This window comes from Copadichromis virginalis, linkage group LG5 (genome assembly GCF_057382275.1).
Source record: "Copadichromis virginalis isolate Kocher_CV1m ecotype Utaka linkage group LG5, C_Virginalis_male_GT1.1, whole genome shotgun sequence".
Lineage (NCBI taxonomy): Eukaryota > Metazoa > Chordata > Actinopteri > Cichliformes > Cichlidae > Copadichromis > Copadichromis virginalis.
This window is the reverse complement of record NC_140622.1, coordinates 35127093-35151923: the sequence shown is the minus strand read 5'-3', so window position 1 is coordinate 35151923 and position 24831 is coordinate 35127093. Positions and strand designations below refer to the sequence as shown.

At 38.8% G+C, this 24831-nt stretch overlaps 3 protein-coding genes across 13 annotated transcripts in view; 2 read left to right on the top strand and 1 right to left on the bottom strand.

Annotated features, from left to right (window-relative positions):
* The window catches only part of slc12a5a (solute carrier family 12 member 5a), a 192934-nt gene extending 188320 nt beyond the window's left edge, over positions 1-4614 (top strand). For 3 of the 5 annotated variants that reach the window (XM_085457532.1, XM_085457534.1, XM_085457536.1), the window contains exons 24-26: positions 119-133; positions 373-506; positions 2965-4614. In XM_085457532.1, the coding sequence (XP_085313658.1) occupies positions 119-133; positions 373-506; positions 2965-3056 (241 nt within the window). In that variant the 3' untranslated portion in view covers positions 3057-4614. The remainder of the gene's footprint in view (positions 1-118; positions 134-372; positions 507-2964) is intronic. The other 2 variants (XM_085457533.1, XM_085457535.1) reach the window with 1 other exon arrangement.
* Positions 4615-7746: 3132 nt separating this feature from the next.
* On the bottom strand, positions 7747-18702 carry ncoa5 (nuclear receptor coactivator 5). Of its 6 annotated transcripts, none has more exons than XM_085457539.1 (12): positions 18028-18702; positions 16511-16569; positions 14970-15225; positions 14634-14741; positions 13843-13906; positions 11701-11919; positions 11506-11627; positions 11103-11232; positions 10720-10922; positions 10411-10615; positions 10141-10232; positions 7747-9995 (listed from the first exon to the last, which is right to left on the bottom strand). In XM_085457539.1, the coding sequence occupies exons 3-12, from the start codon at positions 15136-15138 to the stop codon at positions 9430-9432; spliced, it is 1878 nt and encodes a 625-aa protein (XP_085313665.1). In that variant the 5' UTR covers positions 15139-15225; positions 16511-16569; positions 18028-18702; the 3' UTR covers positions 7747-9429. The 6 variants fall into 6 exon arrangements, with proteins under 6 accessions (XP_085313665.1, XP_085313668.1, XP_085313669.1 ...); XM_085457542.1 differs by having other exon boundaries at positions 10720-10919; XM_085457543.1 differs by having other exon boundaries at positions 11506-11624.
* LOC146710203 (F-actin-capping protein subunit alpha-1) lies at positions 17275-23871 on the top strand. 2 transcript variants are annotated; one of them, XM_085457553.1, is made up of 10 exons: positions 17275-17378; positions 20348-20411; positions 20503-20554; positions 20911-20974; positions 21132-21338; positions 21426-21505; positions 21645-21723; positions 21810-21881; positions 21973-22035; positions 23000-23871. In XM_085457553.1, the coding sequence occupies exons 2-10, from the start codon at positions 20372-20374 to the stop codon at positions 23138-23140; spliced, it is 798 nt and encodes a 265-aa protein (XP_085313679.1). In that variant the 5' UTR covers positions 17275-17378; positions 20348-20371; the 3' UTR covers positions 23141-23871. The 2 variants fall into 2 exon arrangements, with proteins under 2 accessions (XP_085313679.1, XP_085313678.1); XM_085457552.1 differs by lacking the exon at positions 17275-17378 and adding an exon at positions 18752-18858.
* The last annotated feature ends 960 nt before the right edge of the window (positions 23872-24831 follow it).

The following is a 24831-nucleotide window of genomic DNA, read 5'->3' as shown; positions in this document are numbered from 1 at the left end:
CACCAGAAATGGCTACTAATATAAGATTTAGGCTTGCATGCGGGAGAAATGAACTTCACTAAAGACATGAACAGTTTAGCACTGATAATGGTGTATTTCTCCTTTTGCCATGCTGCAGTGAGTGGGAGAACCTGTAAGTACTGAAGTCTCAATAAACGTCATTCAGTCCACTCATGTTTTATAACGTTCAACTCAACCACGTGAGCAGATGACAATCATTTAAAAAAAAAAATGTGTGACTGAGCGCCATGTCACCCATGTCTCCACTTGGCATCACAAAATTCTGTGTCATACGCTTTAAAATAAAATGTCTGGATGCTAATCAACATGGATATATTTTGACTTGCTCTCTGTGACTTTGTCTATTCTCAGGAACCATTCCAATGTGCGACGTATGCATACAGCTCTCCGGCTGAATGAGGTCATTGTTAAAAAGTCTTCAGAGGCCAAGCTAGTCCTCCTCAACATGCCAGGGCCACCCAGGAACCGGACAGGTGATGAAAACTGTATCCTTTACCCAAACAGTAGGTTTACTGAATGGAGTCTCTAATATATAGGTGACAGAGGTGCCAAACACAACTAATCAGCTTTGACAGTTTGGAGTTGCATTTGGATGTCGGCTAACTGGTGAGAAAGAGATTAGAATATATAACATATATATGAGTTTGCATATGAGCTTATATAGATTCACCAGTTACTTTGTTATGTACACTTGTTTAGCTGCTTGTTATTGCAAATATATAATCAGCCAGTCACAGGGCAGCAGATCGCTTCATTAAGCCATGTAGACATGGTCAAGACAGCCTGCTAATGTTCATACTGAGCAATGGGGATGATAAGTGATTTAAGTGATTTTAAATGTAGCATGGTTGTTGGTGCCAATTAGGCTGGTCTATTGCTGGTCTATTGCCAAATAGGCTAGTCTGAGTATTTCAGACACTGCCAATCTTCTGGGACTTTCCATCTTTAGGGTTTACAGACGATGGCCTGGAAAACAGAAAACATCTCTGGGCCAAAATACCTTGTTGAGGTCAGAGGTCAGAAGAGAATGGTTAGATGGGCAGAAGACCACAACAGATGCCACTGCTGTTAGCTAAGAACAGAAAACTGAGGCTATAGTTCACAAAGGCTCACTGAAACAACAGAAGATTGTCTGATGAGTCTGGATATGTGCTGCGACATTCAGCTGATAGGGTCAGAATTTGGCCACTTCAGGCCAAATGATGGTGGTTTAATGGTGTGGAGAATATTTTCCTGGTACACTTTTGGCCTCTTGGTATCGAATGAACACCACTTAAATGTTGCTCACCATGTGTGTCCCTTTATGACCAAAGTGCACTCATCTTCAAGCAGGATAACACACCGTGTCACAAAGTTCAAATATCCCAAACTGGGTTCTCGAACATGTCAGTGAGTTCTCTGTACCCAGATGGCCTCCAGAGTTACCAGATATCAATCCAATAAAGAACATTTAGTATGTGGTCGAACAACTGTGTGATGCTATCATGTCAGAACAGCTCTCTGCGAAATGTCTCAGCTGAATCTATGCACAAAGAATTAAGGCAGCTCTGAAGGCAAAAAGGGGTTCCTACCTACTAGTAAAGTGTAAGTAATAAAGTGGCCAGTGAGTGTATAAGAATACTGTGTCATGGATGTGTAAGACAGTGTTTTATACATCTGTAAAGGTTCAGTTTCAAATTCTAATTAAGTCTTCAAATGTTTAAATATAAATGATAAAATGCTTCTGAAATAAAATTCTGATTGTGTTAAACTTTGTTTATCAATCCACACACAATCATATTGAGTTTGGGCCCCGAGCCTCTATGTAACTTTGTGAAAGATTTGAATTGTGTGTTAAAGCAATCTACAGAGGGTTTGGGTCAGTAAGTTAATTGTCTTGATTTCAGGAACAGTAATAATTTGTTATCAGAAACATTCTGTTTAATGGGTCTCTAAAGATCTAATTAGGATTTCAAAGCACAAACCATTATTGCAGAAATCAGAGAACTTTATAACTAATTTTTTCAGGCTTTAGTTTTATGTTTTATGTTTTTATTTTGTTTGTTTTTTTACAGTATATGAACCTAATTATGAAATATTTTTCTGGCAGTGTCCTTGCTTTGTTTACAACAATTTAAGCCATGAAGTCCAAGGAAACTGCTTGTAGACCTTTGTCATAAAAGTCAGGAAATGGGTATAAAAGCTTTGGGTATTTTCAGTAGCACTGTAAATTCAAAAATAGGAAAATGGAAGAAGCCAGAAATCACTCCACCTAGATCTGATCATTCAGCCAAGCTTAGTACCAGACACCAGGAGATAACAAAAAGCCCAGCAGTCACTCTAACAGAGCTTCAGAAGTCCTTTCTACAGATGGAAGAACCTGCCAGAAAGACCACAATGTCATGAGCACTTCATCATTTGGACCTTTTGGGTTCGAGCAGCTAGACAGAAGCGAGTCTGACAACTTACTTGAAGTTTGTCAAACTGCATTTAAAGCCCTCTGACAGCATTAGGAAAAAGCTCCTCTGACAAGTCAAAAAGCGAACTCTTTGAATAGCACCAAAATCTTTTTAGAAGCAAGACGACAGTCATCTTTTGGACAGTTTTTTTCAAAGCCCATCTCAATGAATATATGGAGCAAACTATGATATAACACGAGTACGGTGCTTTAGTGGCTGCAGAACAAATCTGTGACTTCTCTTTACAAAACAGACAGACAGCTGCTTACAGATGCTTTCCATCCAGTCCGTCAGAACCCAAACAAATGCCAGGAAGAAAGTGATAAACGTTCCAAGTGTAGATGCCCGAGGCCTGTAAAACTGTACCTCCGAAAAACCTGGTTTCAGGTTTTCGAGGTTTCATTTTCTCATTATAGGTCATTAAGTGTAAAGTGAGCATCACAGAGCAAAAGGGGAACATTGTGAAGTGAGTGTATGAGCTGTTTCCTTAATCATTCTCTCCCAGATATGGAGTTTCTTGAGGTCCTCACTGAGGGCCTGAACCGAGTCCTCCTAGTCCGTGGAGGTGGTCGCGAGGTCATCACTATCTACTCCTGAAAGAGCAAACCCCCTCCCCTCATTATCACCCCTCTCTCAGCCCTGCTCCTGTGTCACTCGTACCCAAACCCTCTCATCAATGCTGCACCATTATTATATCATTCTTACAGTTTATTTCTATGACATAGTCCTCTCACACTCAACCAAATAACCCAGCTCAGCTTCAGCACCTCTCCGCCAGCTCCAACCCCAGCAAACCAACAAGCAGTATTAAACACTAAGCTACTCTCACTCCAGGCAAAAAACCTGCTATAAATAGTATAGGCTCTAGACTGAATTAGATGCTATCAACATTTGTTCTTGGAGACGTTTTTTGCTTTGCAAGATTGAAGTCTGCTACAGAAACTCGCACTGAGTCGCAGTGACTCGGTCAGGAGGAGGTGGTGATGGGGTCTGCATGGGTTGTTAGCTGAGGTGTGAGCACACATGCATGTATGTGTCTCTTTGTTTTAATCTAGGTAGATTTTATTTATTTTTTTCCCCTGTTCGAACACAAATGTGGCATAGACACGGCTTCTCCACGGAGAGATCGAGAGCCAGCTGAAATGAGATCAATGTAGGATTGTCTATTCGGTTCCCTCGTGGTGATCGGACACTTCCCACAGCGTTCCAGCCTGCTGTCTACAATGTGAATAACCGTTTAAGGCAAAAGACACTTCTACCCACAGTCAGTGTCACCTGCTAGAGGACGTATGTATGAGTAATTCACAATGGCATTTGAAAAAAGTGAAATGGCATGTGGATCAGACTTGCAGTATTATCTTTAAATTGATGCTCCACTCGTTCTGTTGATTCCATCACCTACACTCCTTTCAGCTCATTTCTTAGTGGCTGTTCATCCCTGTGGCCACTGTTAGTGCCAAAAAATACAAGGCTAGCTTAGTTTGTCGAGATTGACCCACAATTAAACTGTGAATAGCAGAAGCCTGGTGTGACAGCAGAGTGGGGAGAGATGACAAAGCCCCCTCTGAGGAGATTATCAGCGCCAGCACCCCTCGACCTCTCGTGTGGATCACTGTAAATAATGTACAAGCTCTGACACGTTGTTCAGTATGAGTGTAGTATTTTTGTGACATACTAAAAAGATTCTAATGGAAAGGAAAAACAGAGACAGCTTAAAACAGCTGCTTTAAAAAAAAGGTTATTTATTTATTTATTGGATTTATTTATTGGATGGCATAGGCTCCTTTCACTATGATAAGCGTCATTGTAACCTCGACAAAGCACTGCACCTGCACTGTCCACCACTGTGCGACGAGTGAAATTTTGATGATTTCATCAAGTTCATTAAGAAAAAAAATACTAAATGTTATTTTTTCATGTAGAGAGCAAATATGTATTTACGTTTATAGACTGAATTTACACATATTGATGAAATAGCTGTATATCATCTTGGCATTCATAGCTCTGCCACTGTTTTGCCAAACTTCAATACATTAAATGTGCCATATCAAAGTTTTTTCAGAGAAGTGGGAAACAAAATTCTGACAATTGAAGTTAGAGAGAACAAAGTGTCATTAAAAAAAAAAAGGTAAAAGGAGGCGTCTACAGGAAACTAGCATGGTGATGACACTGTAGTTGGAACTTCACCCTATAGATAATTAAAGAATACATGTTCAGCCCTCCATAAAACGTCCAGCTGTTGTCGATATCTGCTCTTGCCCAGTTGAGTTTTTGAACATCTATTGGTTATTTGTTTATAGGGTCTAGCCTAAATAAATAGAGAGGACAATGGCTTCTGTAGCTACTCACTTTGTCCACAAGAATGAACTCTATGCAGTAGACTACTCTCCAGTGAGATTTTCTATCCTATTTGATTGGTTGTGAACAAATCATATTTACGTTTGAAGAAGAGTGCATTTTTGAAGGAATGTGCAATGGTTGAAATCTGGACTCGCGTGATCACGTTATTTATTTTTTTACACATATATTTTGTATATGTAGATTTCGTAAGTCTTATAAAATCCAAAATCATCTCACTCTGACCAAGGACAGCTGTCACTTTACTTTGATTGCTCCTGTTTCTTTTCTTAAAGAAACTGTTTTTGGTCATTTGCACTTCTAGTAGAAATATACAGTAAATATAAATAAACATATATATATATAAAAATATATATATACAGTATATACGATATAGGGAAGCAAAACAAATTAGTTTCTAGAACTATTTACAAACAGTATTAAATGTTTTTAGTGTTGCTTGAATGTCGGACCATATGTTGTGAATGCTGCTAGTATCTATAGATTTATTTGTACTGTAAATAGAGATGAGATAAATCAACATTAAAGATATAGTAAAAAGGGTATAGACATACATATCAGCGGTGGTAGCGGTGGTTATCTAACAAGACACGGCTGTACCTGTACACATTTGGCCCGTGATCTCTTGACAGGGTTAGCTTTCTGTTTTATTAGAAAACTATACTGAATATCTTGATGCAATATTATAACTGAGGGCAAAACCGTCACCCTTTATTGTCTTTTCTAAAACGTGCTCTCGAAATTACTATTTTTAATCCCCTGAGTAAAGCGAACCAGTTTTTGGGGAACACGTTTTCTGTTTAGCGCTTTTAAAGAAACCGAGTGGAATTGCCAAAACATTAAAACATGAATATTTGTTTTGAGACTTTTAAACACACCTACCTGTGACACCTGAAGACAAGTAGCCCACTCCTAGTTTCAAAGATTTCTCTGTGCCAAGTGATGAAGAATTTATTTATTATGCTTGTCACAAAAAAGGGGGGAGGGGGTTGTTTGACACTCACCTGTTTTTGAAGAACATGGTTATTTTGGGATTGTCTCTACAACATTGCCTGCATCAACTGAGCCTTTTAAATTTATTCAAAAGAAAAGATATCTGATGTTTATTGGAGAAGTTTATTGGAAATAAATTTAGTTATGGAATTATAAATGTTTTATAATTGCTGTTTGCATGGTACCATGTGGCAATATTTGTTTTAGTGATTTTATATCGTGATGACTTACATGTTTTAAGGTGCAGAGTCGGAGTGGTGGAGAAAGGTGTCAAACATTCTCAATGAGTTTCCGATTTTGAGAACTCAGGAGTGTTGCCGCACAGTCGGCAGCATGGTTTAACATTGAAAATAAGTTTTTTTTTTTGCAAAAAACTCAAACAAAAAACAAAAACAAAATAGGAAAAAGTATGAGTTCACTATATTGTTAATCGTTATATTTCAATCTCGCTCAAGTAGTCTTATGTAATGTGATAGAAGATTTTGAGTTTGCAAATAGACGAGCCTTGGGAATAGTCATTTCACATTTTTGTAAATATGAATATCACAAATCAAGGACACTGTAATCTGCTAGTGTTGTCTTTTGTTGTACACTGTTCTATCACTGTGGGCAAAGTCTTAGAGTTTTGTAAGATTATGTGCAATATTGTTCTCATATTGGTATTTTTTTCCCATTTTGTCATAATTTCAGTTTATATAAATAACTGGAGATGTCAGCAGTCTCTTAAATTTTTAGAGTGTTTGTCACCAGGTCTTTTGGACCAGAAAAACCTAAAGTGTTTAACCAAAATGTGGCAGAGGCAGCACAGCACTTTACACTGAGGGGCACTCTGTGATAGAGGGGTCGGATGGCAAAAGAGCCAGCCCGCTCTGCACAGACTCTGTCCCACAGTGATCCCTGGTGGCACAAGAGTGTATTTACAGCCAGCTCTGGTGGTCTGACAGCTCAGACTAAAAAGAATAAATAAATATCATGAAATCCCATCATCTTGCTGCGGTTCCCAGCTGCAACAGTTCAGATTATTAATTTTGTTACATCTTATCATTTGACCGTTTTCTTGGACATTTTTAGCATGCATCACTTTTTTCTTTCCTTTTTTTCCTTGCCAAACTTCTTTAAAAGAATAATAGTAACTGTTAAATTTCTAGTGCTTGTCACTCAATCTGTGAGGTGAGCCTTCCCAGAATTCCCCCTCAACCCCACTGCTCAGCCCTTCTGCCCCAGCTCCCTGGTCTCCCCCATCCCAACCACGAAAATCCACCCCAGCTCTGTATTTTAAATGTGACTGCAGTATAATTCTGAGAAATGATCAAAGAATATAAAACTCGCGCTTCCAAACCTGGTACAGGCTCTGCTTGGACAAGGTGCGATAGTCGATTTAAAAACCAGCACGTCCCTCTCCCCCCTGAACTGATCCGTGATTTAGATCAGATCTTTCACCTGCACAACTGTAGCATGAGGCAAACTTGCCAGTGATCATTACCCAGTCTCCATCCTAAAATGGATATTAAGGGCTCTGAAACACATCTGTTACTGGGTTGAGGAGGCTGTCGTGTTAAGACACCAACAGAGAAGTACAAAACTAATCCCAGATTATTGCAGACGGGGGGCACACAGTCTGTAGCTGAAATAAGATCCTACCCCCTCAATATTATCTTCACAGAAGCATCAGATGTGCCTGATATGGAAGGTAATGCAACAGCTGCACTTACATTTCACACAGTCGATCTCTCTGGGAGTCAGATGAGAAAAACTCAAGCGGCTATTCATGCAGTGCAAGCAGAGCCCCACTCCGGTTATGTTGTGTAACTCAGTGCATGCATGCAACTACCCCGAACAAGGTGTTTTGAAAATATATTGGGTGTTTGTGGTATAAAAGTATTTTGTTTATATCAGACACTTTTGTTTGTAGTAGTAGAATATTTTTCCTTAGCACTGGCCCATTGTATCCCAGGATGAATATTATTCTAGTATGAGATTCTATTTTTTATGGTAGATCTGTTGACATGGTCCTCTCATTGTGTCTAATAGCTGGAGATGAAGTGATTACCAAAGTATATTTCAGTTAACTACATAAATGAGTGTGAAAATGTGTGCTCCAGTGAATTAGATGAAGACATGTGCAAATTGTTTACCTTCTTATCAAAATTTGTAGCAAATGTCACTCCCCTGAGAATACTGTTTCAACAAGGTAAAACAAAGAACACTGGACGTGCCAAGGTATTATAGGAGACACCTGCTAATTTTTATTTTTAAATGTTTGAAAAAGCAGTAAGTCTGCTGCCTGTCCAAAACTGGTGATGTACCTCTTTTCAGTCACCAGTTTTGGTTTTATTCAGTGTATTGTTAGAAGTATTTCCAACTACCAAAACGGATTTGCTATTTAGGCTTTCAAATGACCTTAAGAGGACAAGTTGTGCATTTTGGGAAGGGCACAGGTATTGGTTTATTGCATTTTGTGCAATAAACCAATTACGGCTTTATCAAAAGGTATATCCATCTACCAGCATCTCTGAAGCTCAAAACTAACACGCATCTAGTTTCCGTGATTGCTACTTCAAACAAGGCTTAAAAACATCATTTGTGAAAGGACTGTGTCTGGGCGTTAGTAAGTTGCTGGTCTTGACTAAGAAAGAGCAGAGTATGTAATCTGTCATTACAAACTTTGTTTTTCTGTACAGTTTAAATAAGGGGTATACACAAGTACTCAGCTTTAACAAATGCCCAGTTTCATTTGAACGATTCAGGTATTGGAGATTTGAGTTTTTCTGCTACGGACTCTCTTAACAAAGACACAGCTGTATCTAATTCAACAATATTGAAACATTGTTTCATTCTGAACCGTTCTCTACTTCCTTGATACCGTACCTGGTCTTATGGTAAAGCCGTAGTGTGTTCCTTTCAGTTCTGTGGGAGTGTGTTTGTGTGTACATGTGCACTTGTACCTGCTGGGGGCGGGGGGTGGTCATGGGCGAGGGTGGGAGGGGGCTACGTGTAAATAAAATACAGTTAGTGTGGAGGTGTTTATTTTTTTGTGTCAGTGCAAGTTAAATATTCTAAAACAAAAAAAAATAAATAAAAAAAAGACCTGTATTATTCTCTATTGTGGTTCATGGTACATTTAAAAGAAAAAATAAAGAGGAAAAAGTAGTTTTATCTTACATTTCAAATGCTTATCTCTATGGCTTCTGGCGATACCCGTTCCATTTTATAGATTTGTCAGCACAAAATGCAATAAACCAATACCATTTTATTACAGGAATTGTGTCCGAGTTTTTAATTATGTCTTGTTTTGTTCATGAAAAAACAAAACAATGTTACAAATTAAAAGACTGTAAAACTATAAGACAATAGTTGGAAAAGAACTGAGAATTCCATCTGTAAGCAAAATGTACTTCATAGCGAGACTGAATAATTATTTTCTGGCAAACAGCTGCAAAAAAAAAAAAAAAAAGTCTTCACATTTTATGAACAATGGAGGAAAAGAGATTAAAAGGTTTTACAAAAACATCCCTACAGTCTACTGATACTAAGCAAGAAAACTCACTGCACAGGAAAGTTTATGGCATCGGAGGGGAAAAAAAATAAAATTAAAATAAATTCAGGGTTCTACAGCTTTTCAGTAGTGTCGGGGGTACATAGACACAGGTGGGGCCTGACCCATGCTGGGTGCTGGTCTTGGGGCTTGCTGCTGAGAGGCCCCACTACTCACCAGATGGTTGAGAGAGGGTCCACTCTGAATGAGTGTGTCCAGAGCTTTCTGGACACTCGGGTTGTCAAAATTGATGCCTGAAGCAGAGGTGGGGGGTCTCTGAATACTGGTGGCAACTGGCATTCGGCCTGGAGGGTTTGCGTACCCCTGAGATGCAGGTGCAGGAGGACCTGGCATTGGTGGGCGGGATGGGTTTTGGGAAGGAGACTGGCCAAGAGATCCATATGAGTGTGACTGTGAGGGTGCAGAGGGGAGGCCAGTAGTGCCTGTTAACTGCCCACTGCCACTGTTGAACAGACTGAGGATTTTAGCCTGCAGCTCCTGCTGGTGACTGGGATTAGCCGAGGTGCTTGAACCCGCTGACAGACTGAGATGACCCGACTGTGGGGGTGTGTGAGTAGATGGAGGGAGTGCTGCAGCTGAAGAGGGAACTTCATGATGTACTGCTGGAGGAGGCCCAACATGGACTGGAGCTGTATGGAGACATATCAGTTATTTGCTTCTCTATAGAAATCATTGTATTCAACAGAAACGTCAATAACCATTTCCAGTCCACCAGTTCCTCTCATTTTTATGTGCATGTAAATGAAAAAAATTAAACCAAGGAGGTGGCATTACCTGCAAGGGGATCTGCTGTGCTTCGTACCAGCCGAGCTCTTTTGTCCTTCAGGTATGCAATCAGACTGTCCAACTCGTCTGGAGTCACAAATCTACCCAACAAAACAAGATTATTCTTTCAATACAGAGAAACTAAATATCATGTAGATTACTACAACACACCATCACTAACTGATGAAATGTTGCATTCCCCAAAGCCATGTTATTTCATTGTAAAGTCTCCATGTTTCAGGATACTTGTATAAAAGCATAAAGATTTAAACCAGCTACCTATTTTCAGCCAATAGTGTGATGTTCGTAAGTAAGGAGACGGGGTGGCTCTCTCGGTCAGGCTCTCTGAGTAACACATCATCTGCCATCTTCGCAGCCTTTCTGGCTATCTCCTCACGTTCTTTTTCACGGTTTTCGATTTTGTAGGTGTCATAGTTGTGGGCAACCAGCATCATGGCGTCCTGCATGGGCATGTTTCGATGCTCTGTAAGAATAAATGCAAGAAATGAAACCAAACAAAATAAGATTCTGACACTTCTGAATTACCTGAAACGTTCCAAAAAACACGTTAATGTCATCCTGAATTACCTTGAGGTGTGCCAAACAGGATATTGACAGTGCAGGAGCGATGCACCTGATGTTGTTGGGTTATGATGATGGCAAAAGGAGTACGAGCTCGGCCTACATCCTCCAGTGCTTGAGTTAGAGACACTTCTGTGTTGAGGAAGATCAAATCCACCACCATTCCCAAGTCACGGACCTTCCGCCCAACCGTCTCAGCATACTCCCTACAGTTGGTTTTAAAGCACAAGTACAGAAGCACAAGCACAAGCACACACACACACACACACACACACACACACACACACGAGCAGTATGAAATGAAAACATTCCATGTACTTTGAATATTTAGAGATGTTTCTGGTCCAGTATCAGTTTTTCTTCCTATAAACAACAGACTGTGGACATACTTTTGGGCTTTGTTGACAACAATTACAGAGCAGTCGACAGGACGGTCAGCGTCATGACGCCGCTGGAGTTCTTCATAGTACTGCCGATACAGTTCATTACGCCGGCGTTCTTCTGGTCGTAGACGCTCCTCTACAGGTAATGAGAGGTGGGAGTGATTTCAAAATAATGTCCGTTTAAATTTGTATCCATTTGAATTTAATTATGCAGAAATCCTGGTACTTTATATTCTTAGTGCTTTCAATTGTAAACCCAATATTACCAAAAAAAAAAAAAAAGTCAAGATATTAGAGGAAAATCATGAGAATTAAACCCAAACATGAGAAAAAAAAAAAATCTATTAAAATTCAGAGTATTCAAACCAACCAGTCCTAAACTATACCCTGTACACTGAAGACAACATACCTTCTGGCTCACGACGTCCATTCCAGGGATCTCCATAAGGATCCCTGTAGGTCTCGTCCTTCCTCCTGAAATAATCTTCTGCACCACTGCCACTACGGTAGTATCTGTCATACTCGCTTCTGCTGTATGGGAAAAATTTCAGGTTCAAACAAAAAGCTTAACCATTAAAGACTCAGTGGATGGTTTGTCAGTCACCTGTAAGCAGAATCCCGTGGGTCACCTCTGATGTCCTTGTCTCTGCTCTCTGAGCTACGGTACCGGTAATCAGGGTCACGAGAGTGGCCACCTGGTCGAGGCTCCCGGGAGTCCCTCCCATCACGGCTGTCCCGAGGCTCACGTCCGTCACGCCCATAAACAGGTGAGCGAGACCGAGGTCGGGGCTCTTTGCTGTCCCCGTAGGTGCTGTAAGGAGCCCTGAGAAAAATGTTATCCATTAGTGCAGGTTAAGAGTTGAAGCTGCCTTTGAAATATTAGAAAACAGGAATGCCTGTCCTTAGCGGATGAGGACAGGTCAATGGGCTGGTAGTGTAAAACTTGTAACGGCGCAAATAAACAAAGTTTTTTTTTCCCCCCCCTTTGTTTTCCTTCTTCTTCAGACCACTTGCGTGAATTCAAACCGGTAGGTGATTCCGATAATTCTTAGCAGCAAGTTTTCAAAAATGTTCTGTGATCTACAAACACACAACTACCAACCGAACATTTAATGTTTGACCACAAATCCAGCTCTGAATAAAACAAACTTTTTGAAGGTGGTTTTATTTTGCACATACAGCGCAATAGGCTCACAGGCTGTTCATTCTTCCAGAAGTTGAACTTCCATACTATAAATGAGGTTGCAAGAATGCCAGAGACCAAGTAAAGACGTTTCAAGTAAAATCATATAATATTCTGAAATAGCATGACATACCAGTTTTGAGTCAGATTAAAGTATTTTCCTAACCGCTTGTGATTTGACAGTTTCTCTCGTTAAAAAAAATAAATAAATTTATACATCAAATAAATAGTATGGTTAACCAAACATTTGCTTATTACCATGTAAAACGTAACTTTCATTAAAGGCTCAACTCCGAAGCGGTTCACAAACAAAATAAGACAAAACTACCAAAACACGAAGCGCGTTTAGCGATTATTTGTATCGCCACACAATGATACACTGCCTACTTTTCTATTCCCTAACATTTAAATTTTCCCTGGTCCACAAAAAATAAAATAAATAACGCAGTGTTACACTTACTCTATTTACACTGAAGTAATATAAAATTCCAGCAGCTAAGTGTTGTACAGAATTTATTTATTAAAAAAATAAAAAAAACAAAAAACAAAAAACCTGCATATTCTGTCCAAGGTACAGTGAAACACTTTACTTACAATATGACGAGATAGAAAGATGAGAAGAGTTTCCCTTAAGTGGATCAGATGAAATGCAAGACTTACAGCAAGTCAACATGGAGGAAGTCTAAAAGAAACTTTCACACTGACCTTTAGTTACTTATCTTAACAATTCACAATAGGCAACTAAATCTAAATATGCAGAAACCCAGTGACCAGTGGAGCTGGACCATAACCTGCTGCCTCTGAAATAAGTTTCTCTGATGTGTAGGATGCTCTGTAGCATGTACTCAGTCATAAACTGTATGGTGATCACTGAGCTGAGCTGGTTAAAGGAATACATAACAAAGCTTAAACTAAAAATACAAGACCATACTGGCAATTATGGGGTCTTTTTTGTATTATTATTATTATTATTTTTTTTTTTTAAATATAAATACAAAAGGTACTCTATGGAGTTTGGACCACTAACAACCTGCAGCTGTGGTTTTGAGGATAGGTCAACATGGTTTGTATTTTGTGCAGACATCAGCTGATGCAACGGTTTTATGTTATACACTGCTACTATTCAACTTTAGATCAGATACATACGCCTAATTAAAAATGTAAAATATTAATGATAAAAATATTGTTGTGAGGCATAGACCTTCCTACAGGATATGAAACATGAGAAAGTGACACACGATAGTCCTATCGTCACGCAAAGAACACCAGTGCTGAAAAAGAGCCACGACGTGAAGAATGTTTGAGACAAAGACACTTAAATTACATCCATATGTCTCTATTCTTTATTTCAACACATCAGTAAACTTTTAACTTTGGTTGAAATACTGAATCCGGCATAAACAAATCCGTCTAATGGTGCAGTAGCATCCATAAAGCGAACTTCTTCACTGGTGGAAATTACAGGTGAGGATATAGTTAAATACCTTTTTTTTTTCTTTTTTTTTTAAAAAACCAACAACTGTGGCGATGGTAGTTCTTCACACTCATTTCGCGTTACTTTACCTTCGTGGAGGGCTCTGCTGGGATTGAGGTTTAGCTTGCCGTCGCTCCACTGCCATATTTACATCTGAAAATAAATCAATCCAAACGTTGAACACAACAGTGACATGGAGATCTGCTAATGATGTTCACGCAAAAAATGGAAGTGGCTGCGTCACCGTCCAAATGAAACAGAGTGCCAGGATCCAAATTTTAAAATCCAAAAAGGACGGAAGTTCAAAATGCAGAAGATTCTGTCGCCCAATCTGTCAAATTGAGTTTGAGATGAACCCAAAATGATGGACGTCTTTTCTCCGGGTCAAAATTTGCAAGAAACTAGCAGAGCTTGAATGTATTAGATTTTCAAGTTCAAATTTGGGCTTCAGAAACTCCCCAAACCAAAAAGGTGACACATCTGAATCCGCGTTGAAATATCGTACACAACAGCATTGCCAGAATTTAAAAATGCATGTTTGCCTTTATTGTTGATTTGCAAGTTCAAAAAGGAAAAGGAGGAGGAGAGAGAGAAAGGAAAAAAAAAAAAGGAAAAAAAAAAAAAAAAAAAAAAAAAAGCACCGTGCGTCCGTGGTTGATCAGACTCTAAACGTAGGGGTAATTTAAAAAAAATAAATAAAAAATAAATACATTTTATTCCTAAATTCAGACAAATAATTATGCCATTCAATTTTTTTTTTTTTTTTATTATTATTATTAGCACATAACCTGACCTTATTCTTTCATTAGCTTGTTTTTTTTGGAACACAAATAATAACTCCTTCAGCCATACAATCACATCACTTGCAGTTAAGGCTTACCTATTTTATAACCTTTATATATTCGACCTTTTTGGGCCGCCTTTGCAGCTTCGGCTTCCTCAACGCGTTCAAATTGTACAAATCCGAACCCACGAAACATGGATACGCCTGGAAGAGGAATATTTTAAGTGCACAACCTTAGGACAATTCTGAAGAGCCATTTTTGATCAAAATACCCATTTAATCCCTTTTAAATATATAAATTAGAACATTCTTGTATTTCATGCGAACTTGTCTGTAATTTTAACTAGTCAAAAATATTTCACGACTTTTAGGGACAACCTCCCTAATGCATACTGTCGTCATGTCATTAAAACTTGCATTGTGTTTACTGACCGACTACCTTCCCGTATGGGCTGAACAGGTCTTCCAAATCCTTCTTTTCCATGTCGGAGGTCGGCAAATTCCCAACAAAAATCCTCCTCTCCAAATCTCTAGGATCATTACTGCTGCAAGAGCGCGAATAGCGCCCTGGTGATAGGCTGCGACTCCTTCGGCGAGACATGATTAGATCCCAAGTTCACCGGTTTGTATCTTCGTGCGTCTCAAATGCTTGAACAGGTTTGGTTTGTTCACTTAAGAGATCAAATTCCTTGGAAGGATAAAAGGTCAGACAGAGCATCAAAAAGAGTTCAATCTTCAAATCGAAATTAAACTGGAAATGTACCGATAAATCATAAACCACTCCAAAATATTTACATATATTTATAATTTTCTAATTTAATTAACCTGTTGTGCAACAGGTTAATACACAAAAGGAAAAAAAGTTGCACTGCAAGTGATATTTTTTTTCCTTTTTAATAAATGTTGATTTATGGTAGCTTGTGCTGAAATGAAAATATTCTCATCTCCCCATAAAATGGATTTTGGATAAAATTTTGTTTGAAATAATCGTTTATTGGATATATGCGCTTAATGAAGAAGAAAACTAGAACGTGTAAAAACAAATACATTAAATCTGTTTAAATGGCACAAGTTATGCCAGAATTTGACTGAGACGTGCATAATGAATTAAGGTTTCTTCTTGTAAAATGTGCAATGCCCCTTTTCATCTTCACTGCGTGCAGACTTTATTATTAGTGCAAAATAGATGAGTTTTCCACAAAGAAATGGCAGCAGAAGAAAATGAGACCACACTAGAAAAGCAGGACTAATCAGTGATGAAAATTCCACAAATAATGTAGGAGAAAATAAGCCGCAATTCCCACGGTGGTGTAAAGAGAAAAACTTAAAATGACTGACTATACCACTGATTGTTTCCCCTCTTTAAATTTATTTTATTTTTTTAATTTAATAAGTAATGTTCAATAACACACTTCTTTTGATCCAAAATGCAAAGTTCTCGACACCGTACCCCAGCGAAATCCAAAACGGTCCTTGGTGGTTGTATAGCGAGAGAGAGAGAAATGACAGACACCGGTGTCTGAAGTTCAGGATTCAGAGTGAGATATACTCTAGTTATAGTTGACGAGTGAAATATTTTAGAAGAAGGTTCATGGTGCAAATTTAAAGTCACACCATCCGAGAAAAATAAGCCCCATTGGGTCTCACAACAGTCCTTTGTGAAATAAATGCAGTCCTCTTCTCTTGAAATAACGCCGTCTTGAAGAAAATCAGATTAGCTGAAATGAAATCACGTTCCTGCGGTCACTCTGAAAATGCCAAAACCTAAAACGGCGCAATTTTCTTAAAAGTCCTTAGGAGAAATGTGCGTTTTATGTGCCTTAGATAACGCAATATAAAATTATTTAAGGACAATAGAACCGCAAGAGGTTTTTCAGTCTCAAGATACATACAGCAGAAAGACCAGAGAGTTTCATTGCATTTATGCTTGAAGGAATTTACATAAACCTTTCAGGAAGCAGCTCCTTACATACCTTAACTTGAACCTGGATGGCCTGGATTCAGCATCCACTGAATTTAGGAACTAGTGTGTCTGAAAAAAAAAAAAAAAAAAAAAAAAAAAAGATAAACACCACAATAAGCTTATGAAAGTAATCAACTGAAATGCTCTAAAATATAGTCTCAAACTGCCTTTCAGAAAATTATTGAATAAATTGATTCACAATAACAACTCTCCACACCAGCCTCAATTTCCCATGGCAGAAATTCAAGTTGCTGGAAACATTCCTCCTAGATTTTGGTTCATATTGACATGATAACATCACTGCGTTGCTGTAGATTTGTCAGCTGCAGATCCTCAATGCAAACCTCATCATTCACCACATTCCAAAGGTGCACTATTGGACTGAGATCTGGTAATTGTGGAGGCCAAGAGCACAGTGTCAACAACAACATTGTCATGTTCAAGAAACTAGTTTTGAGATGTTCTCAGGTAGGTCCGGGTGGCTAAACAATGTTCAGATGATATCAAAGAACGTGCCAAGAAAATATCCTGCCAAAAATGTCACACCAGCCTGAACCACTGATACATGTCAGGCCATTTTCATACTTTTATATGTTAGTTACAGCAAATTCAGAACACCAGACTAATCAAACCAGGCAATGTTTTACTAATCTATTTCTTGACCAATATTAGTGACCCTGTGTAAACTGTAGTCTCAGTTTCCCATTCTTAGCTGACGGGCATGGCAAATGGTGTGGTCTTCTGTTGCTGTAGCCCATCTGCACCAAGGTTTGAGATGCGCTTTTGCTTACGTTGGTTGTAAAAATAGTTACTTCACTTAATATTGCCTTCAATTCAAACCGGTTTGGCCACTGTCCTATGATTACCAACAAGTCATTGTAAGTATTAAAAATAAGCTGCTTCTAGGAACAAACACATAATTTTTAAGAAACCTCAAAAAAGTCAATTAGCTGTAAGTACTTCACGTGCCTTGATTTAACGGGAAAAAATAAGTAAACAAAATTTGAAGCATGTTTGTAAATGAGACATTATAATCTCAATTGGATCATCTGTATAAATGAAGGTTAAACAAAATAACTGAATGACCAGCAAAGCAAAGTAGCACATTCAAATGCCAGTCAAGTGTATCACCTCTCACCAAACGCCTTTTTAGCAATACAAATTCGACCGCGGCTCGTAATGTTACTTTCGATTGGGACTCTTCGCCAAAGCTTTCCGGTATCCGATTTACACGATACAACACTAGCTATGTAATCCAAAAATAGACTCGTTACACTGCTCATAAAACTAAGTCGGTTAACATTAAAAGCAATGCTCTCATACACCGCCATTCCGAGAGACGTTATTGGTTACGGAGTAGCTACATGGAGCTAGGTTAATGTCGGCGGTTAGCTTCTTAACGCTACCTTAACCAGGGACGTTAAAACCAAACAGATAGGTTCACAGTTACGCCTGCAAATGCTTTACGATCCACGGTTCGCTGCAAGCAATGCTATAGCAAGAACGACAGGGCGACAATGTACTTACCTTCAAAGTCTATTTCGTGTCAATTTTCAGCCACCCAGCGTCACGATCAACCACTATCCGCTCACAATGCTGCCCTTCTTCTTCACTTAATTTACGGCAACTGGCCCCTGATATCTTCTTCTACCCCTTGTGTGGATGTAACTACCATTTCATTTAGCCTATATATCGCCACCTATTGACTAAAAATAAAATACGTGCAGTATGCCCTTCGAATCAATAAAACGAATCAGACCTTTAGAGCCATTAAAAACAATTACCAGAAAAATATACGTTTTTTTAAACGGAGTATTTTTTTTAACCCTCTAACAAATGATATAAAGGGAATTAAATAATAATTTGCATATATGCGTTGTAATTTGTATTGTATTTTATTTTCTAAACCGGTCTCTCTTTTTTTGCAATGTTTTGCTTAATTAATAAAAATAATTAGTTCACGCTATTTTGACTCAGTATAGCTTAGCGGCTTCAGATGACTGGAAGGTAGCAAGGTTGCCAGGTTGAGATGTTGTCCTCTCGGTTTGTACGTAAAAATAACGAAAGCATTATAATCCCTGAATTTCGGCATTTTATAATATGTAATGTACTTCATGTTAATTTCCAAAATGTATGAGGATATGCTAAGATTATAATTATCGTCTAAATCTACACATTCGTGCTCACGGCAGCGTGAACGTTGTTGTTTTACCGGCTTGCGCAGACGGTTTCCTGGACTGGGCGGTCGTTGTGTTGGGAGGAGTCAGTCCCACATACCTGGCAACATCCACCGTCGCTTTGTTAACGCTTCATTGAGCCAAGATGGCAGATTTCGAAGAGCTCAGCGATGAAGAGAAGGTATTGCTATATTAATAATCCTCACAATAACAACGGTTTAGCTCTAACCTTTGTCGTGAACAATTGCAGACCTCGGAGGGATCTTTAAAGTCGCGTATGAATTTACCAATAGGGCTATGGTAGGTGTTTGTTGGGTGCTAGCTAAACCTAGGCAGGGCTGTATTTGACAGCTCGGAGCTGAAGCTGTTACGTTCTTATACATAGAGTAACTTAACTAAATTACTCGTTTTAAATAGAAGCCATATTCAGCGTACGGCTAACGTCGATTGCTGATTTTGCTCTTAACTTTGCAGTGGTTGACAACTGTTAAATCGAAGGAAGTCCAGCTACTTCCTGCATTTACACCAAGGATCATGACAGAGCATCGATAGCAAAACACCACCCACACCCTATTCACTTTCACGTTTAGCTTCCTCAACCGGTTTTGATATCGTAGGACGTTAAAGTTTGTGGGTATTTTATGCACTAAAGACCTGGTTTAGAAACGCATAAGGAGGGTAGGTCTTCTGCCTCCCTGCAGTGTTACTGAGCCTTGCAGTGACTGGTGTTGCTGTCTGTATCATGCTGCAACATGTTGTAAAATAGCGCATTGCATTCCTGAAGCTGGTATCTGGCCAGGAACTTAACTATTTAAGTATTGTTTCAGTGAATCTTTCAAAATAAGATTAATAGGTTGGTGTGATATCTACACTAAAATAATACATTTGAACTTGTCTGAAGAGTCTGCGTAAATAGTGTGTTCATTTGCGTTTGAATTACACGATGGAGAAGCTGAGTCTGAGCCTGAGAGTGTGCTGTATGCTCTGAATGCCACAATGCCTGCACCACTCTTAAACTGGGTTATTCATTGTAATGTCCCTCTGCCCTTTCAGCAGGACAGCCCAATTGTAGGTCAGTGCCAGCTGCAGCCTGAAGGCTTTAATAATCCTGTCTGCCTGACAGATAGCATCACTGGCAAAATCATACTACAATGTGATAGTGACGTCATAGGTTTAGTAAAGGGATACAGTGAAGGTGGCAAATTTGTGATTTTAAAAAAGGGAACTTGTAACCTCTATAGAGAACAACTTAACTTCAGATTTTACAATGAGCTGCCTGGTATAAATGTACAACTTGTGGTCCTCATTGAGTATTACTTTATGAGAGCATAGTATCTGCCTCAGTCACTTCGTTCTAGGGCTTTGACACCACATGCTTGCACATACATACTGGGTGACTGCTAAGAAAAGCCCTTGGGTGACATGTACTGCCATCTAAGGAGTGGCAGAAATAGAGCTAACCAGCCAAGAAAGTTTGCCCAGTACTCTCTGCTTCACTCTAGTGGTTATTTTGCAGGTTTTAATCTGTTCATATAAATCACCTACTATATCTGTATCTTTATAAAAATGGATACTGTAGCAAGACTAAATAACACCAAAGTTTCTTAGAGATCAAGTGCAGATTCCCATTGATGATGTGGTACTCATCAACACATCTTATTTATTTCCAGGTCCGTATCGCAGCTAATTTTGTGATGCATGCTCCTCCAGGAGAGTTCAATGAAGTTTTCAACGGTAAACCCCGGTTACACCTTGTGTACTAACTGCAATCCATGTGCAAAGAAAAATGTGTTTATGGTTATCTTCCACTACTTGTTGTTCTCAGATGTGCGACTCCTGCTCAACAATGATAATCTCCTCAGAGAGGGTGCAGCTCAGTAAGTTTCCTTCTTTAGCTTCTTTCTTTTCTTTTCCTTTTCTTTTTTCTTTTTTTAAAGGGAACCAATTATTACTCTACTCTCCTCCATTATTTGGAACATGGTCAATGTTCCAAATAATGAGATGACATGCTTATGCAGTCCAAAGCTTAATCAGGCTTCGGACTGTAGTAACTGCTGCATTTCAGACGTTGTTTGCTACACGTGGTTCTCCATGATGTCATTAAGATCTGCTATTCTTTACATTGTCAAAAAGGGCCAAGTATCAGATCACGTAGCACTACTCTAGAGTCTAAGAATAACAACAATGTTATAGATATGGATGCAGCTTATGGTTATATTGTCTTTTGTTATAGTGCCTTTGCCCAGTACAACATGGATCAGTTCACCCGTGCCAAAATTGATGGATATGAAGATCCGGCAAGTTTTGGCCTTTTCTTCTTTTTTTTTTCTTTTCTTTTTTTTCTAAGCATTCAAATAAGTTACTATTATTATTGAATCTACAATTTAATTTATCGTAGGATGCTTGAATGAATTCCCATGGTAACAGCAGGTTTCTCTGTCTGGTCCCCTGCAGGTTCTGATAACAGAGCATGGAGACCTGGGTAATGGCCGTTTCTTTGACCCCCACAACAAGATCTCCTTCAAGTTTGACCACCTGAGGAAGGAGGCCAGCGATCCTCAGCCCCATCAGGGCGAGGCAGCCCTCAGCTCATGGAGAGATGCTTGTGACTCTGCTATTAGAGCATATGTCAAGGAGCACTACCCCAGTGGAGTCTCCACCGTAAGATCGCTCCCTCTCTCATTGCACTATGGCTGTCATGTTGAGTTTAAGCATAATAAGTCACCCACTCCTGGTTATTTGTTTCAGGTTTATGGGAAAACAATTGATGGCCAGAAGACCATTATCGCTTGTATCGAGGGCCATCAATATGAGCCTAAAAACTTCTGGTAAGTTGAGAAAGGATAATGATCTCTTTCTAAATGTCCTTATCAGATTTTCCCAAAGAATTATGTTGATGTAGTGTATTCGTAATGATGCATTTAGGATCGTCTTTCAAGCATAGCCTTCTGCGTTTTCCTTGCCCAGGAACGGTCGCTGCCGATCTGAGTGGAAGTTCAGTGTCTCACAGCCTACAGCACAGGTTGCCGGAGTCTTGAAAATACAGGTATGTTAAGTTTTTATTTGCCGGAATTTAAGAATATTCTTGATATTAGTTTTGTCTCAATGTTGTATTTCCTCTCCTTACCACAGGTACATTATTATGAGGATGGAAATGTACAGCTGGTCAGCCATAAAGATGTACAGAAATCACTGACTGTGTCTGTAAGTGTTGCTCTATGTCTGTGGGCTAAAGTTTAAGAACATGTTGATTTTATTTGGATCTGTTTAACTCATGTACGTTTATTTTTGGCAGAACGAGAGCCAGACTGCAAAGGAGTTAGTAAAAATTATTGAAGATGCAGAAAATGAGTACCAGGTATGTGGGAATTGCCTAAATTTGAGAGAAAAATAATAATAAAGCCACAGAAGAGCTGTGGCAAGTTGTATAAAATGTACTTCCTACTGGCTAAGATCCTCAACAAGCTGTGCAAATATGTACAAAGAACAATAGGTGATCTTTAAAAGGGGAAGACTGATTGCAACACACTTTTTTTTTTTTTTTATTTCCTAGTTGGTAAGTGAAGCTACTAATGGCATTATTTTTGTAAGCACTCTTGGCTGACAAATGACCATTGCAAGATTTTTATATATTTACACCATAGTGTTATAAAATAAGTGACAAAAGGTGTCCCGTTAAATAGTTGGAAATCAGAATCATTAATTAAATAATTACAGCTATTTTCAGGTGTTGAGTGAACATTGTAAAATAAAATAAAATAAAACGCATGTTTATTATTAACTGGAACTGACAGCTATTTCCAAGGACTGTATCAGGATATATACATAACGTCACTGTTTAGGCAACTGTTTCCCATCTTTTAAAAAAAAAAGCTTCAAAGGGCACCAGCAGCACAAACAAACTGTAATTAGTGGAGGTGACGTCTAGCAGACAGCAACGGGCTGTAGCTGTCTCTGTCAGCACACCTGTTAGCCAAAACATTCAAGCTCTGTAACTTTAAACGTTAACTGTGTTTAATTTATTGACTGAGATATAGAAAGAAGTTCACTTTTCTAACTATAAACATGCTTTTCAATTCAGGTTTATACATATGTATATCACAACAACAGTCACCTCAAGGTGATTTATACTGCAAGGCAAAACTCACCATCGGGTAATCCCCTAGGAGCAAAGCGCTTTGCAACAGTGGCAAGGAAAAACTCCTTTTTCACAGGAGGATACCTCTGGCAGAGCCAGGCAGGCAGCCATCTGCCATGATTATAGGGAGACAGGGCAGAACACACATGCACACTTTTTAATGCTGCTAATTTTAACATTTCAGGTGGCCATCAGTGAGAACTATCAGACCATGTCAGACACCACATTCAAAGCCTTACGTCGCCAACTCCCAGTCACCCGGACCAAGATTGACTGGAACAAGATCCTGAGCTACAAGATTGGCAAGGAGATGCAGAATGCTTAGAGGAGAGGGTCTGCTGGGGTTACAACAAACTGATTGGGAAACTGGTAGCTGCGCAAACATGTGTGATGCAACCTAATGTACTGTATGTCCTTCCAGAGAATTACAGTTTTTGTTCAGCACTAAGAGGGAATGCCTTTATTTTAAAATGACATTGAGTGGTCTAACTGTTGCTCATTTGTAAACTTTTTTTAAACTAATAATGCCTTTAGTGACACTGTGAAAGTTTGGCTGGTGTCTGTCATTCAAATTCTCACAAATACGATGTACACAGAGTGGCTCTGGTCCCTCAGTGTTTCAAACAGACACATGGCCTCCATAAAGCTCCTTGATTTTCATGTAGCAACTTACACTTTCTATATAGCTAGAGTCCTCTAAGAGCTTCCTTACCTCTATAGTTTTCTTTTTCTTTTTTTAAACAGAGGGAAACTATTATATGCAGTTTGAAATGTTACCCAACTGGAGAATATAGCATTCCTTTGGTTGTAGCCAGCAGGAATACTAAAGTACATCTTTTCTTGTCCCATTCCTAGACACGGTCTTTTACCTGTCAAAGTTTAGTTCTTCTATTTCTCTCAGGTACTGAGAGATGACTTGAGTGATATTACTTTCCCCTGGCATGATAAAGTATTGGTGTCCTCTTGCCAGCTGTTTGCCTTTAGCTCCTGCTATATTTTTTTATACAAACTGTAAGTACATTTATTATTCATGAAATAAAAAAATTGCACAAAACATTTTAAGCACTTGTCATATATTTGTTTTGGTTTTTTTTTTTTTTTTTTTTTTTTTAAATCAGTGAAATTATTTGCTTTCAGAGTTCAGGGTGGGGCATCTGGATCCTATCACAGCTGTCACATGATGTGAGGCAGGGTATACAGGGCTAACACATGGAGACAAATGACCATTCACACTCACATCCACGCATATGGTTAAATAATTTAACCATATGTGTGGATTTAACTTAAATTAGAATTACCTGTTAACCTAACCCCATGCTTATCTTTGGATTATAGAAGAAGCAGCAGTACCTGGAGAGAACTAACACAGGCACAGAAAGACCCCAAACTGGTTTTAAACACAGCCTTCTTGCTGTGAGACAACAGTGTTAATCACCACACCACCGTGCCTCCTCTATCACATATCATTTTTGATATTTCTAATTTAAATCTTGGACTCGGTAAACATTCTCTTATACCTGTGTGTGCTGCAGGGATTTCTAAAATGCTGGCTACAGACCAGCTGGCTAATTAGATCAAGTTTTTCTGTGCTCTCATCAAAGTATACAAATACAGATGTGTTATATACACTGATATGAAATAGAGCATTATTTTTCTTTTTCTTTTTTCATGCACAGTGAACTTTGGCATACAGACAACATCTATTGTGAATAGTTTATGAAGATTATGTATCTTAAAAAGAAAAAAAAAGCTGAAATAAGCGGTCTAAACAAACAGCCAATAGTTACTGTAGTGCCCCTATTAGATTTGTGCACTCATATTGATCGTAGAATGGGTTTATTAGGATTAAAGTATGAGTGTGTTTATGTTTACTTGGTTTAGTCAGATCGTATTTGCCTGTAATTGTGACATAAATTAAGACTAGACCAGACAGCAGTGGTGAGACCTTTATGTTACTCATGTCTAAGCAAACATACCATCGATGATGGTACAGAGTGACTTGCTGCTATTGTTTCT

What these genes read in the sequence shown, in the direction of transcription:
- LOC146710203 (XM_085457552.1), top strand. Translation starts at nt 18,823, where the DNA reads ATGGCAGATTTCGAAGAGCTCAGCGATGAAGAGAAG. An exon ending in CTCAGAGAGGGTGCAGCTCA is followed by an intron (nt 20,555 to 20,910) that starts GTAAGTTTCCTT and finishes CTTTTGTTATAG; the next exon opens with TGCCTTTGCCCAGTACAACA. An exon ending in TTGATGGATATGAAGATCCG is followed by an intron (nt 20,975 to 21,131) that starts GCAAGTTTTGGC and finishes GGTCCCCTGCAG; the next exon opens with GTTCTGATAACAGAGCATGG.
- ncoa5 (XM_085457539.1), bottom strand. Translation starts at nt 15,138, where the DNA reads ATGTCTCGCCGAAGGAGTCGCAGCCTATCACCAGGGCGCTATTCGCGC. An exon ending in CCACGGGATTCTGCTTACAG is followed by an intron (nt 11,628 to 11,700) that starts GTGACTGACAAA and finishes TTTCCCATACAG; the next exon opens with CAGAAGCGAGTATGACAGAT. An exon ending in CCTGTTTGGCACACCTCAAG is followed by an intron (nt 10,616 to 10,719) that starts GTAATTCAGGAT and finishes TTATTCTTACAG; the next exon opens with AGCATCGAAACATGCCCATG.